The sequence below is a fragment of the Pteropus alecto genome, unplaced genomic scaffold, assembly GCF_000325575.1.
Source record: "Pteropus alecto unplaced genomic scaffold, ASM32557v1 scaffold5, whole genome shotgun sequence".
NCBI lineage: Eukaryota > Metazoa > Chordata > Mammalia > Chiroptera > Pteropodidae > Pteropus > Pteropus alecto.
The window spans coordinates 29070949-29084797 of NW_006441953.1; the positions used below are offsets into that span (position 1 = coordinate 29070949).

The 13849-nt window shown below is 47.4% G+C and overlaps 1 protein-coding gene and 1 pseudogene across 1 annotated transcript; both read right to left on the bottom strand.

Annotated features, from left to right (window-relative positions):
• Nucleotides 1-85: 85 nt before the first annotated feature.
• TMEM128 (transmembrane protein 128) lies at nt 86-8084 on the bottom strand. The gene is made up of 5 exons (XM_006918992.3): nt 7928-8084; nt 6127-6268; nt 3989-4147; nt 1469-1577; nt 86-281 (listed from the first exon to the last, which is right to left on the bottom strand). The coding sequence occupies exons 1-4, from the start codon at nt 8022-8024 to the stop codon at nt 1478-1480; spliced, it is 498 nt and encodes a 165-aa protein (XP_006919054.1). The 5' UTR covers nt 8025-8084; the 3' UTR covers nt 86-281; nt 1469-1477.
• On the bottom strand, nt 1743-1863 carry LOC112485621 (annotated as a pseudogene).
• Nucleotides 8085-13849: the final 5765 nt, after the last annotated feature.

The following is a 13849-nucleotide window of genomic DNA, read 5'->3' on the forward strand; positions in this document are numbered from 1 at the left end:
CGAACAGATTGACATTGCAAATTAGTTATTTCCATTCTAAATAACATTTCTATTTTGATTCTGAAAAATTCAATAATCGCTTGAGTTTAAGAATATGCAAATGAAATTTATTCTGAGTTCAATCAGAGATCTATAAAGTCACAGTTTTTCCCAGGAAATCACTCACTTCAAGACGCAGAGAACTACTGCAGCTCTCCCACTACGTCTGCAATGCTTTCCGTAGCTGGATTATAAGTAGCTGGATGTGTAATCATTCGCTTTAAGTGGACGTGCCCTTAAACCTGAAAGAGAACCAGCATTTATGCCCCGAGTGAGACATCCTGTCTCAGTGATGCATTTAATATTAAAAAGCACAGTTCAACCTACATGCCCACAACGCCAACTGGGTCTCCATCACCAACGATAAGTTCATGGCAGCAGTAAGTCCAAACTCTTGAACATGTGTAAAAACTCAAAACTGAACAGCCAAAGATTTAACAACATGGTCAGAGGAGGGAACGTTCTTGAGGTGACACACGTGAACAAGGAGAAAGGGCGTAATATGAGAGTCCCAGTGGTCCCCTCCGCAGCACTATGCGCGCAGGGGACGCTACGCATCAGCACGGTCACCTACGTGCTGGTAACTATTTTCAGACCGGCAGCAGCGAGGTTACACCATTACTTCTTTACGTGGCTGTAGTTGAGTTTCCTCTACAACTCCAAACGGACAACATGCCGTCTCTGTCCGCTGAAACGTCCATTTTCTTTAGCACTCCAATAATTTACTTAGTGTATTAACTTTTACTTTTCTGGGCCTAATTTTCATACTGTAAACAGATGTATGGAGTGGATCTCCTCCCAGTTCTGATGCAAGCAACATGCAGAAAGGGACTATCTCTGTCTTTTTCACCACGTCCCTACGCATACAGAGGGCGTACTCTCCATACACGCTTATTTAGTAAGTGAGTTATCTGACGTCAGCAAACAGGCCCCAGGGCGTGAGGAAGCAGGTCTGTGGTCTCGGGGGAGGCAGACATTCTACAAATAACACGGAAGGAAAAGGCTGATGGGTCATCCAACAAATTTTTATGAGGTAGCCAGAACAGTTAGAAATGGCAGAATGTTTTTCTCCTCATGTGGGTAAAACTGCCCGTTCTGCCAGTATTCTCCTTACGAACGATCTGGCCAAGTCCCTTGTTGATAAGTTGACTGAAGCTGACTTCAATAGAAAATGGTCTGATGTGTGAATCTGTCTATACTGCGAGGGCAAACGCTATCTTGGTGAGAGCACTGAGCAGGACTCGGAACTACATCACACAAAAGGGAAGGGGTCTCGGTCCCTTTTATCTGAGTTCCATGGACAGCTCTGGTCGGAACACGACCGAAGTGAGTTCACAGGAGTCTGTTACTGCTGTGTCACCTGAAAACTGTCATGAAAGATATTTTTCAAGTGAGGCCATTATTAGAAATGCCATTCCAGAAATCTTACCTTTGTAAATCATCCGAGGAGTGAGATCAACATTACAACCCCCATAAACTGAGTAAACAATAACAGTGGGGTGAAAAACGACCACACGTGCCATAAAGCGATGTTGAAGCTGAAAAGAAAAAAAACAGGAAAGACGCGGTTGACGATTCCAGCTGTGATCTACACGTGCGTGATCTTTTTTTTTTAATTTATTTTTTTGGCGAGGCAGCCCTCGGTTAACCTCACAGATTGCAAGGACCTTGTCAGCTTACAATCCCTTATTTTTTATTTTTGACGCCTACAGCACCTGGTCTTCCTAGGTGGTCTCTCTTAACCAAGTATTAACCAGGCCCGACCCTGCTTAGCTTCCGAGATCAGACGGGATCGGGCTCATTCAGGGTGGCGTGGCCGCAGACTACATGTACACATTCTATTGTAAAATCTAGATGTGAAGAACTCACTTTCACTCAGTTTGAGACGGTTCATTCAACTATATACAAAAATAAACGTTGCTAGGTGAATGAATATACATATCTATATGTGTGTGTATATACATACATATCTATGTGGTTTCTACATGTATATAGTTTATATATATGGGGGGGGGGATTTTTTCTCTCTCTCAGAGACGTGATTTAGCCAATATTGGAAATGTGACAATCTCTTCAAAAAGCACTTGGAACTGGAATCACTGCGGGTCTTGTGATGAGAGCCGGCTTAACAGAAACTTAAGTCTGTAAAGTGAGTGTCTGCAATGGAACAGGAAGGGAAGTGGCGAGGGCCTGCTTTCACTCTCTCACACACTACCAAACTTTCATAGTAAAAAGACGGTTAAAAGCATTTTGCTATTTAAAACAGAATAAAAAAGTAATAATTTGAAGTTGCTATTAAATTTTCCATCGAGAAAAACACTATTTCTGTCACCAAGGTAAGAATAAAACACATTCCAAGTGCAACTCATTTTTATGGACTGAATTCACAAGAGTAGAAGTTAATTAGGGGAAACTACAGTCAATGAAATGCTTCAGACAGCTACGGATTTTAATGTGTAATATTTTGATAAGCAGAACTTTAAAATAGCTATAATTATACTCTTCTGAAAAATAAAATAACATTTCTTGGGGTGATGTACACTACCACATCTGTCTACCCACATCCCTGAAGGGTTAACAATAACCAGGTCACAACATCACATACACCAGACATCTGTACCTTTCAACTACAGAAAATAAATCATTAAAAAGCATACTTTTAAACTAAGTACAAAAGCATTTGCTTTTTCCAAAATCAAATTCACTTAATATAAAGGAAAAAAATTAATGGGCTAAAAATCTATAAAGAGCAGTTTTTCTCTCTGGCTGGCAGGCTCCTGGGATTTGTTTCCTTTTTCAGTAATTAACAGATTTTTCTTCAGTAACCAAGTATACTTTTATAAACATTAAAAAAAAATTGGTGTTTTTTCATTGAATACCTATTCACTTATGAAGACTATGAACTTGGCATTGTTTGTAACAGCAAAGGAATGAAAACACGGGGAGTCCGACACAAACACGGGGGAGCCAGTGAAACACCCCACGGCCTGTCCACACCGCGGGAACCATGTAACCAGTTACATGTAACCAGCTACACGGACGAGGCGCGTCTACACGCACCCACGTGGAAGACCTCCAAGCTACATGGCTCCGTTAAAGAGAAAAACAGTGAGCGATCCACCGTACACCAGTCTGGCCACTCGCTGCATTGAGGCTGGAGGTGCGTGTACCCAACTGCGCTCTTCTAGCGATAAATATACACGCCCATGTGCGTGCGTGCGTGTGTACACACACACCCAACAGAAACACACGCAGGCTCACAAGAGACAGAGACTCCAGTGTTCTTAACAGCAGCACTGATAACACCAAACGAGAGACGAGCCAAGTGCTATCGACAGTCGACCAGACTGGGATTCGGTAACGGGCTGGAAGGCTGAACGGTAAACCACCGTGATGCACAACAATACGGAGGAATCACACAGAACGCTGCAGGAAAACAGCCAAATGTAAAAGCAAACACACTGTACGAGTCCATCTCTACAGTTAAAAAACAGACGAGAGTAGAGATGCGAAAGCAGTTACATAAAGGTCGGGCCAGCGTTATCTGTGGGCAGGAAGGGCAGTGCGGTGACTACGGGGAGGCATGAAAGGGACCGATCACCAGATGATGGCGCAGGTCTCTTTCCCGACCTGGGTGGGATTTGCGACAATGCTCATTTCATAACAATTCATTCAGTGGTACGATTTAGTTTTTCCTGCCTTCTCTATGTATTATTTTACAATGAAAATGATTTAAAAAGCAAAGCGCAGACGATACCTAGTGTGTCCCCATGTGTTTTAAATAACTAAATATATAAATAAACATATTACTGAAAAAGGAATCAGAGACTAGAAATGACAGGGACGCTATTTCCCCGTTATTACTTTCTTTCCTTGTGGATTGTGTACCATGTACGTCAGTACCTGATCGACAAAGTTTTTATTCCTAGTCACTTCAGAGTGAACTTACCAAATCCCCGCTACGATAAAGGCGGCGGTTGTAATGGGTATCAAGGCTGGATACCTGACGTCGTAATCCCCAATTCCGTGATACCACTCCAGATAGAGGATGCAGTAAAGCGCGATGGACAGGCTGACAAGCAACAAGGCCCCACCGAAGAGAAACCAACTGCAGAGACAAAAACAGTGTCACGGCTGACGGCGCCTAGCAAACCAGCAGCTGTCTTCCAAGTTTTCGCTGACGGCCTAAAGACTATCAACTAGAATGGGGACGCAAAGGGACCCCCGTTCCTTATTCTCGGCTTTCGGAAAGTCTCGACCTAATGGGGTGAGAAAGGATGAGACTGAGACATATGAAAGGATGAAAAAGTTAAGACTTTAACGACACGCGTTCATATACTTTCGTAAACCAACCAAAAAAGAACCCTGGGTACGGCAATGCGTCTTCTTTAAAAATGCAGGAGAGAGAGCTTTTCACGCACCCCTGAAGCTGTGAGTGTGGAACAGAGGTGCCTCTGACGCCACCCAGCTAAGACAGGGTTTCTCAGACCGTTGAAATCCGTTTGCAAGACGGTGAGTTCGAACTGCCCCTCATCGACGATTTCTAAGTGGACCCCTCACACTGCTGGAGCTCCAGCCCTCCACGGGGCGGGGTCTCTGCGTCACTTCTGCCTTTACCCTCCACGGGGCGGGGTCTCTGTGTCACTTCTGCCTTTACCCGAGACCTGACTCCGAGTGTGAGGCAACCCGTCAGCCCCCTCGTGCCAGCCCACCGGTCACAGGGCGTCAGTGTGGGGGAACGAAGTCCCTTTTCCAGTCTCCCCACCGACCCAATCCCCCCCCTTTATCTTTTGCTTCTGCGTGGGGGGGAACACTGGCACTCCATGTACAAGACAGAGGGGACACGGACGGCAGGAACAGTCGAGTGGGCTTGCAAGCACGCAAGGTTCCAGATCCCCCGATGGCATTTTACGAGGATGCGGCTCCGCGATTCAGAACTATGAGGCAGTGCATGCCGCGGTGAGGGGCCACCCTCCGATCCCGTCTGTCTGCGTTTGCCTCCGGCGCGACTGCCTTTGTGGCCGGGCACGGCGTGGGCACGGGGTGCCCTCCGCATGCCTCTGAAACCCTGACAGCTGTGAGGGCGAAACCATCCCGAGCGTGCTTCTCACGCAGCTGGCCCCCAACGGCGATGTCATCTCGGGGAAGATATTTCCACGCTCCTTTCTGGGGCTCTTCTGCTCGAGGGCATTCTCAGCAGGCGCGACATCACCGCCAAAGTGAAGGACACACTTTTGTAGGTATAAAGCACAGATACATGGAGCGCACAAGGGGGCGTCTAGGGAAAGCGTCCTCCTTCCAATTGTATAAACAGATTCTCCTGTACCGGCCTCCCCTGCCTGGCCTCCCCTGCCTGCGTGTGCTTTCACTCCCGAGTCCCCTTCTAGCCACCACCGCTCCCGCTAAAGGCCTCCGGAGAAACTGTGTGTCCCCTTGTGATAATGCAGGGTCCAACAGTTCTGCCTGCCCTGCTGGTGCTTCCAAACGATGCTGCTGGAATGCCAGCTCTGACGTTCACCAACATCTTTCCCTCCTTCTTCTATTATCTGGGGGCCTTCAGAACACTCTCCAGTGCTCGCGGAGGGATATGGGGTGTGAGTCACAACTTTCTCCTCCGTGTCAACTCCTGAGATAAACTAGTGACCTTCGCCTCAACTTTAATTCAATCGCCACCTGTAGTTACCTTGTTAGCTGTAACTACTGTCGGAAAACGAACCGAGACCTTACTGTCACCCGCCGGTGACCATTCCCTCCTCCCAGCACTCCTGCACTTTATCCTCACAAAGACGTTCGGTCTTGCTCCCTCCATGATTTACAAGTGGATCAGCTTGTTCTCTAATTTACTCCCTTTCCCATCCTACAACACATTAGTGCTGAGAAGGCAGACTGAAATAACTTCCGGCCTCATCCGCTCTGCTGTACACAGCCAGAGCATGCATTCTCTCTCATCTTTGTTATCACCAGCACCCAACATACTGCCTGGCAGAGAGTAGGTGCCTAGTAAACATTTGAAAAATTCAACAGATGAAATATAATACGAAGACTAAGACAAGGTGTTTAACTTATGAAGCAGTAACATTCTCTTACCTACTAGTGTGAAAGTTTTCTTTAATAGTTTTAAAGAAATCAACATAATAGGTCACAGCAATGGATGCCAATATCCAGAATCCAGAATGGATATTAAGTCTTGGAAGAGGCTGCTCCTTTTGCTCAACGGCTGTAATGGTTTCTGTAAGTAAGAGAGATTTCGACTGATTAAACTGCCATACTTTGAGGAAAAATTACATGCCATTTTAAGCCAAATGAAATAATATCCTAGTGTTTTCTAAGAACCAGATTCTCTCCCATTGTAGCACCAATTTCTTCTCCAAAACCGTCAAAAGATTATTTTTGCAGAAATAATTACCAGGAACCCACTATAAAACATGTCCAATATAGTCAACTTCTTAATTCTAAATGAATTTTGAAATCAAATTTACATATTCAGAAAGATTGATGCCATCTGTTAGTGTAGAGATTTTAATATTATGTTTCATATTTCATCTAAGAAAGTAATTAGTCCTATTAGGAAAAATGCAAAAAAAAAAAAAAAAGGCAAATATTAGCGTACAAAATAGACTTGTGATTTCCAAAAATACTACTTATAACTTATTTCTTTTATTTTAAACAACCTTTTGAGGCCGCTCAAAAGCATAAATGGCACACTGCAGGTCTAATCCTAGCACAGATATCTAGACAGGTGACGTTCCAGTCAAATTTCTTCCATCTGGGACCCAACCTGAAAGAATAGGTGACTGGGATTGGATCAAATGAGTTCCTTCTGACAAGTTCCCCAGGTGACTGACAGGCCTGCTCTCTGGGTTCCTGTGAGAGCCACCGTATATATCTGAGGTTCTCGACATTTGGAATTCCTAAGAAGCTCGTTCCTAATACAAGTTCTTGGATGTAATACCCTCAAAATTTATAAACGAGCATGCCTGAGCACTGTTTTCTTCTGTTATTTTAAATTTCGCATTAGTTTCAGGTATACGTACAACGATTAGACATTTATGTAATTTATGAAGTCATCCCTCCATTACTCTAGCACCCACCTGGCACTACACACAGGCGTTACAGTGATACCGACCACAGTCCCTACGCCGTATCCACATCCTGTGACTGTCGCGTAACTACTAATTTGTGCGTCTTCATCCCTTCACCTTTTTCACTCAGGCCCTCAACCTCCCACCGCTCTGGCAACTTGTGCTTATTTTTAAAAGGTAATAAATGCACGAGGTTTACAACATACAGGACTAAAAGACAGAAAATGAAATCCATTTCTCCCAGTCCGCCTGCCCAGAAGCAACCGCCAATTTCGACTTTTATGGAACGCTTCTATATGCCATGCACCTCCAGAAAAACACACGTCAGACCTTTTCTGGTTTGTACCCAAACGGTGGTATATCATACTTTGTTCTGTGCCTCCCTCTGAAAATCATCCACATCGGTAGGTAAAAGTCAGCCAGATGTGTTGTGTATAGATCCATGCTAATGTGTTTAGCCGGATTTCCGCTGACAGGAAACTAGATGTCATTACAAGCGAGGTGAAACACCTGACACACACGCCCCTGTGTACCGGTGGGTTGGTTCTCAGAATTAGAACCGGTGGCTGTTACCAAACAGGTGTTAGACCGGCGTTGCCGGGAATACTAAAACGCAGCCTTACGTGAACACGCGCAGGGCTACGTGATCTCCAAGGATCTTTAAAGGTACTAAATACCCGACTTGCAAAACAACTTGGTATAAGCCCTGAGGAACGAAACGCGATCCCTCCTGGCGGGGCAGGGCTGCGGGCCTCGCCTCCGGGCACCTCGGCGCGGCTCGGAGCGCGCCCGGGAGAGCGCCTCACCCGGCCTGGCGTGGCCCTCGCCGTCCAGCGAGGCCTTGGCGTCCGACGAGAACGGGTATCGCCTCCGGAGATGCTCGCGGGCCCGCAGGGCATCCATCTCGACGCTCCCAAGAATCGCGGCGGAAGTGACGTCAAGCCCACCGGAACTTCCGGCAGCGGCTTCCGGGCGGAAGGGTCTCTCTTTAGCTGAAGGGTGGAGACCGTAGTGTCTTGCAGGTTTTAATTGGTGAGAATCTGGGGCGGAGTTTGCGTCGCCACCTCCGCGCGCTCAAGTCCGCAACCCTGTCTTGGATTTGAAAACACTGATCCTCTCCTGGCCAAGATTGTCCCATTTTCTTTCGAAGGACCGAGCTTTCGGGTCCCGCTAAAGGCGCGCCGGGCGGGGAGGCGCGGCGAGACTTTGAAAGGGCCGAGAGCAACGCTCGGAAGAGGAGAGGGCCGCCGGGCCAGGCCTGGCACTGACCACGTGGGTGGACTTGGGCAAGAGAGAATCCTCTCCGGGCCTGTTCCCTCCGGGAATACACGTGCCTCGTGTTTGCTGTGGGGTTCAAAGGCGAAGGACCGGTATGTTCATGTTAATCCCCGCTTTCTAACTTCTGAAAAGTTGTCCCAGCTGGGAACGTGGGAGCTAAATTTGTATTTTCCCAGAAAACTGCCATTTCCCATCACTCAGGCTCAAACCGGAAAAGACTGTGTATCACAAATTCACAAGTTTTTCTCCATCGAGAAACCTATTTATTACTCTCCTACCCACTTCCTACAGCGTCATGTTTGAGAAGTTTTGTGCTTAACCATCGAAGCGTTCCCTGAGCACCTACTCATTGTTAGGAACCGTTAGGCTCCATGCTAGGCAGTGGAGATAAATGAGACATGACCTTACACTTGAGCTCCTGGACCAAAACAAGACCACAGAGACATACTACAATGTGTTGCAGTACTTAGAAATGTACGGAAGCAATTCACGAAAATCGACAAACATTTTCTGAGCAGCTAAAACTCTGAGAAAAGAGGTAAATTAGAATCTAGTGGAGAAGATTTCAATACAATGCCATGCTAGAAACTCTGTACATGAGGTTATGCGAGGACCAAATGAAGGACAGGGTATTCTTCTGGTGCGGGGGTGGGGGGTGGGGAGAGACAGGAAAAGCAGCTTCAGGAGTGCCACCCAGGAAGCAAAATTTGAATTAGTTGGATCTCTTTTACGTCTTTTATTTGTCTTGGATATTTATAGAAGAAATGTAATAAGAAATCAAGAAAAGAATGTGAAATTTCTGCTGGTTTATTTCTGTCATTTCTTCAGCCTTTCCAGCAAACGCAGTGGAGCAAAGGACTAACAGCTGGGTGGATCATATGGCCTTTCTACACAATACCTCCTCTTTCCTGCGGTCTCCTAAAGAACCAGGGTCCCACTGTTCAAAGCCAGCTGGGGTCTCTGCTCTTTCTTCTCTCTTGTACAGGGTTAGAAGCCTTGTTAACAGGAAGTGAATTTCTCCTATCAAATACAGTCTTCTGTTCATTGTCTCCTTGCAAAAAGGTCAGTGCCGGGTCTCCCTCGTAACCGAATATTCCCGAGAGCGTCGCAGCAATTCCAGGGTTTCCATATGTAGTATGTTCAGGTCAGATCCGGTTTCCCCTTTGGTGGTTTCGGGGCCTTTGTGTTTGGGTCTGAACTCCTTCCAGCTTTTTCCCCCTGATATTTTCAAGGGCACTGCTTGCGCACCATATTGATGATACTTAAAAGCAGGCTGGAAAACATCCAGTATGTAATGACCACATCTTCATTGTTGGAGCCCATTAAATAAGTTCTTCAGTGCGTGCACTGTGTACCTTACTGGTGGATATGTGATAGCAGTGTGTTGCCAACCAAGAGATTTTCCTTTGCGGTGTAGATTACCAGTGGGGAAGAATGAATTTGACTATGACCTTTGCCGGCTTGCTGGCATAACAACATGGTTAAGTCCAGAGTGTTTATAGACTACTGAATCCCGCCTCCATCACTCTGGGTCCCTGGGCAAGTTATTCGTTGTTCTGAGTATGCATTTACTCATCCACGGCACAGCAGGTACCGGAGTGAAGGTAAACGTATACCGATTGCTTGGCACGTGGTATTCCTTCAAGCAGTGGTAGTTACTGCTCATTACTACTGAACCCGGCCTGCCAGGCTCCCAGATTTGGCTCCTACTCACCTCCTGATCAGCTATTCCCACATCCACTAGTTACTCTTTGTTGTAATTTCTCTTTTGCCTGTTCTCTCCCCAGTTGATGAGGGCAGCAGCTATGTTTTGGTAGCTCCCCAGTGCCTTGCATACACCTGGTATATAGCAGGAATTCCATTACCCAGTTTTCACTTTGGCCCTTGATCCCAATTTACTGGCCGTTGGTGTGGACATATGGCCGCCCAGCATCCCTTCCTTTGAGAATCCACTTTTCCTCCTTTCTGCAGTAGTCCTGCAGCATCATCAGGAGGCTAGGAGAGGGCGCATGGCCCAAACCACATCTGCAGTCCCCAGGACTTAGGCTGGGGCCATTGGGAAGACCTTCTCTGTTGGTATGGTGAGCTGTGAGGTCGTGCGGGCTTGGGGCTGCCCATATGTCCGCCCAGCATCCCTTCCTTTGAGAATCCACTTTTCCTCCTTTCTGCAGTAGTCCTGCAGCATCGTCAGGAGGCTAGGAGAGGGCGCGTGGCCCAAACCACATCTGCAGTCCACAGCACTTAGGCTGGGGCCATTGGGAAGACCTTCTCTGTTGGTATGGTGAGCTGTGAGGTCGTGTGGGCTTGGGGCTGCCACCATGGAGACACATGGAGGGGGCCCACCTAGGAAGGAAGCTCTAAGATGCAAGCCAAGGGCCCTGGTAGTGTTGTCCCAAGTTCTGAATAAAGCCAGGCCCTAGTTCACCTGGTTAAGAACACGTGTTCTGGAGCCAGCTGCCCGGCTGGCTGTCCTTACTGGTTCTGTCATTACTGACTGTTTCGGCCTTGGGCAAGCCACTCATCCTCTCCTTTGCCTTCATTGCCTCACTTGAAATATGGGGTTAAGAATAGTACCTACCTCACTGGATTGGGTAGAGATTAAAAGTATTAATACATGCAAGGCCCTTAGAACAGTACCTGACCCATCGAAAGCCCCTCAATAAGCCTTAACTGTTGTTATTATGTGGTATTGAGATGTCACAGATTTCTTAGTCCCCCCCTCAAAAATATTCCTTTTTTAAAATGATTGCTAATTTGAGTTGTTCTTTGTTACGTGCAACCCTGAGGCCAGGCCAACACAGCCCTGTTCCCTCATCGTGCCATGCAGTTGCCCCCGTGGCCCCCCGTGGGACTATGACTCCATGTATCAGTTCATACGTGTAAAGAGAAACACCCGACACATGAAAAGTGCTCGTAAATGTTATATCTCACCTGGGATACCACCCTTCACTCCAAGAAGAAAGCCATTTTTTTAAAAAAAAACTTCCCTTAATTACGTAAATAATACATGTCTCTCTTTCTACACAACTCTGTTTCCCTGATGAAAGCTGTGGAATTGGAATTGCTATGTCAAAAGGCGTGGACATTTTAAAGGCTTTCGATCCATCTTTCACACTGGTTCCGGAAGAGGTGCGCTGTTCTTTACAATCCCTCCAGCAGTGGGCGGGGGAGACCATGACAGGCGCACCCACAGGCTTTATCACTCTGGTCAGTTCTTCCCAACTGATCATGGGAGTTTGGGGAATAATCTGCCATTTTAATGTTCTCAAGTTAAAACAAAACAAAAAAACAAAAGTGGGGGAGTGAAAACACTAGCCTTTCAAGATTAGCTACAGAGAGCAGAGCACCTGGGGGGCGGGGTGTGGTAAGGACAGCCACATCAGGAATCACGCACCACGGCTCGGACACAGCCCTAAAGAGACCTGATACGAGGGACCTCAGCCCCGGCAAGGAGGGCCCTCGGAGTACAGGACTGCTGTCATGGCAGCGTTCCAGAACCACGGGCGCTCCTTACAGACCCACGGTTCTCCAGCTGGTTGAAATACTGTGCCAGGTGGTTTTGTGGGACATGAAATGCAGGTAAATTAAGCGAAAAATAACCAAGTGCTCTAAAAGTGTATGCCAACTGTCGTAACATCTAAAAACTGGAATTGCGTGGGAACAAGTGCCAAGAGGCTTAAGAAAGTTTATGCGGGACACCTTAAATTTGAGAAAATTCCGTTACCTTAACCGAAACCTAGCAGAGATCGTCGACTGAATTTTAGCCGTAAAATACCTCTGTTCAGGGTCACTGCTGGAGCAGGGCTCTCCAAGGTTCCCGTCGGCGTCCTGGTGCAAACTTGGTGGTGGATCCCAAGAGCCACACTGTTGGAAACTACCCAGAAGAACAGAGTCTTTACTTCCTTTGCTCTACGATGGAGAAATCCAATCTGTGGGCAACCTCTGGCCTCAGCAGAAGTCAGCGTGGGGTCGCCAGGCAGGCAGAGCCGCAGAGGCGGTGTTCTGCAGCTCACCATACCCACCCTGCGGCCAAAGCAAGACCTGACCCTCGCAGAAGTCCGACCTCTCAACTCTGAGCAACGCACGTATTCACCCAGCAATTACCATTTAAGTCACCAAAGGGGCCGTTTAATCACTTGTATCAAGGGGAATACATGAAAGCTTCCCTGGACCCCCTAACAAACAAAAAAAAAGCTAAACCAGCCTTTGCAGTAAAGAGAGCTGCCCTTCTCACCACCCGTTTCTCAGAAACCTTCACTGTTTTGTAGCCAAGACGGAACGGCCAAGTCCAAATTACAGAAGCTGGAAAGTATCATGATAAGTGAGCTGAGAAAGATCTTGAGTTTCTTTAGGTGTTGAAAGGGCAGTGGTAGAGTGCCTAAGATGCCGTTTGTTAAGCTACAGGCTGACAAATGACACCAGGGAGCTAGGAGAATCAGTTTTCAGGAGTCGGATAACGATCTAAGATACACTGCCAATAGCGTTCACTACTGGAGATGAATTGGATAAAACCACTGATTTCTTAAACTTTCCTTATTCAACTGCAGAAGTGCTACCTAAAAGACAACGATCTATACCAGAGGCTGCTCCGCTCCCCCGCCCCCCAAGCCAAGACCTAGAAATCCATTTTGGAAAACAGGTACTTACAGGCTAGTGAGATTATAAATTGTTTTAATAGGACCTGGTCAGCTCAAGTTTTCATTTTCAAAGAGAAATGACACGCTTAGAAGAATGAGAGCTTTTCAAAGATATTCATTCATAATCTACAGACCTGTGAAAATGCCATTCATCTGGGCTTTGATTATTAGCTTCCTCTCATAACCGCCCTGCGGGGTGCGTGGGAACAGGGGGCAAGGACAGGGTCTCTGCAAGCCTTTCCTCAGCGAGGCCACCTTACCTCACTCAGCAGCAAGCCACCCTACCTGCCCGAACCAAAGCTGACCTGGGGAAGTTGAGTGATTCCGCAGTTTTTAAACTACCTCCGCACGCACGCCCCTCTGCCATGAGCCTGCATCGCAGCCGGTCAGAGGGAAGGTGGCCCTGGGTGCATCCCGCGTGGCCTCCCGCTCTGTTCTGAGCCTTGGCTTCCTCATCAGACTGCAAAGCGCCCCGTGTGCCGGACACTGAGGACCCCAGCCCACGACAGCCGCACAGGTTCATGTTTTGGAGAGCAAGACAGCCCCACCTCTCCCAATCCTGCTCGTAAGCAGTGTCACAGGAAATGGCCAGTGCGCCGCTGCCGAATGCCACGAGTGCCAGAAAGGGAGGTATCGGCTGAGAAAAACCGTCAGTGTGTCTCCGGCAGGTTTGGGGAAACCCGCGTGCCAGACCCATGACGCCGGTGTGAGGGCAGGCAGGGCACAGTGGGATTCGGGCTTCCACTCAGCTTGCACACGGTGACGCTGTAGAGCTTGCTGCGGATGGCATCGGATGGGTTTCTGAAGTCCCTG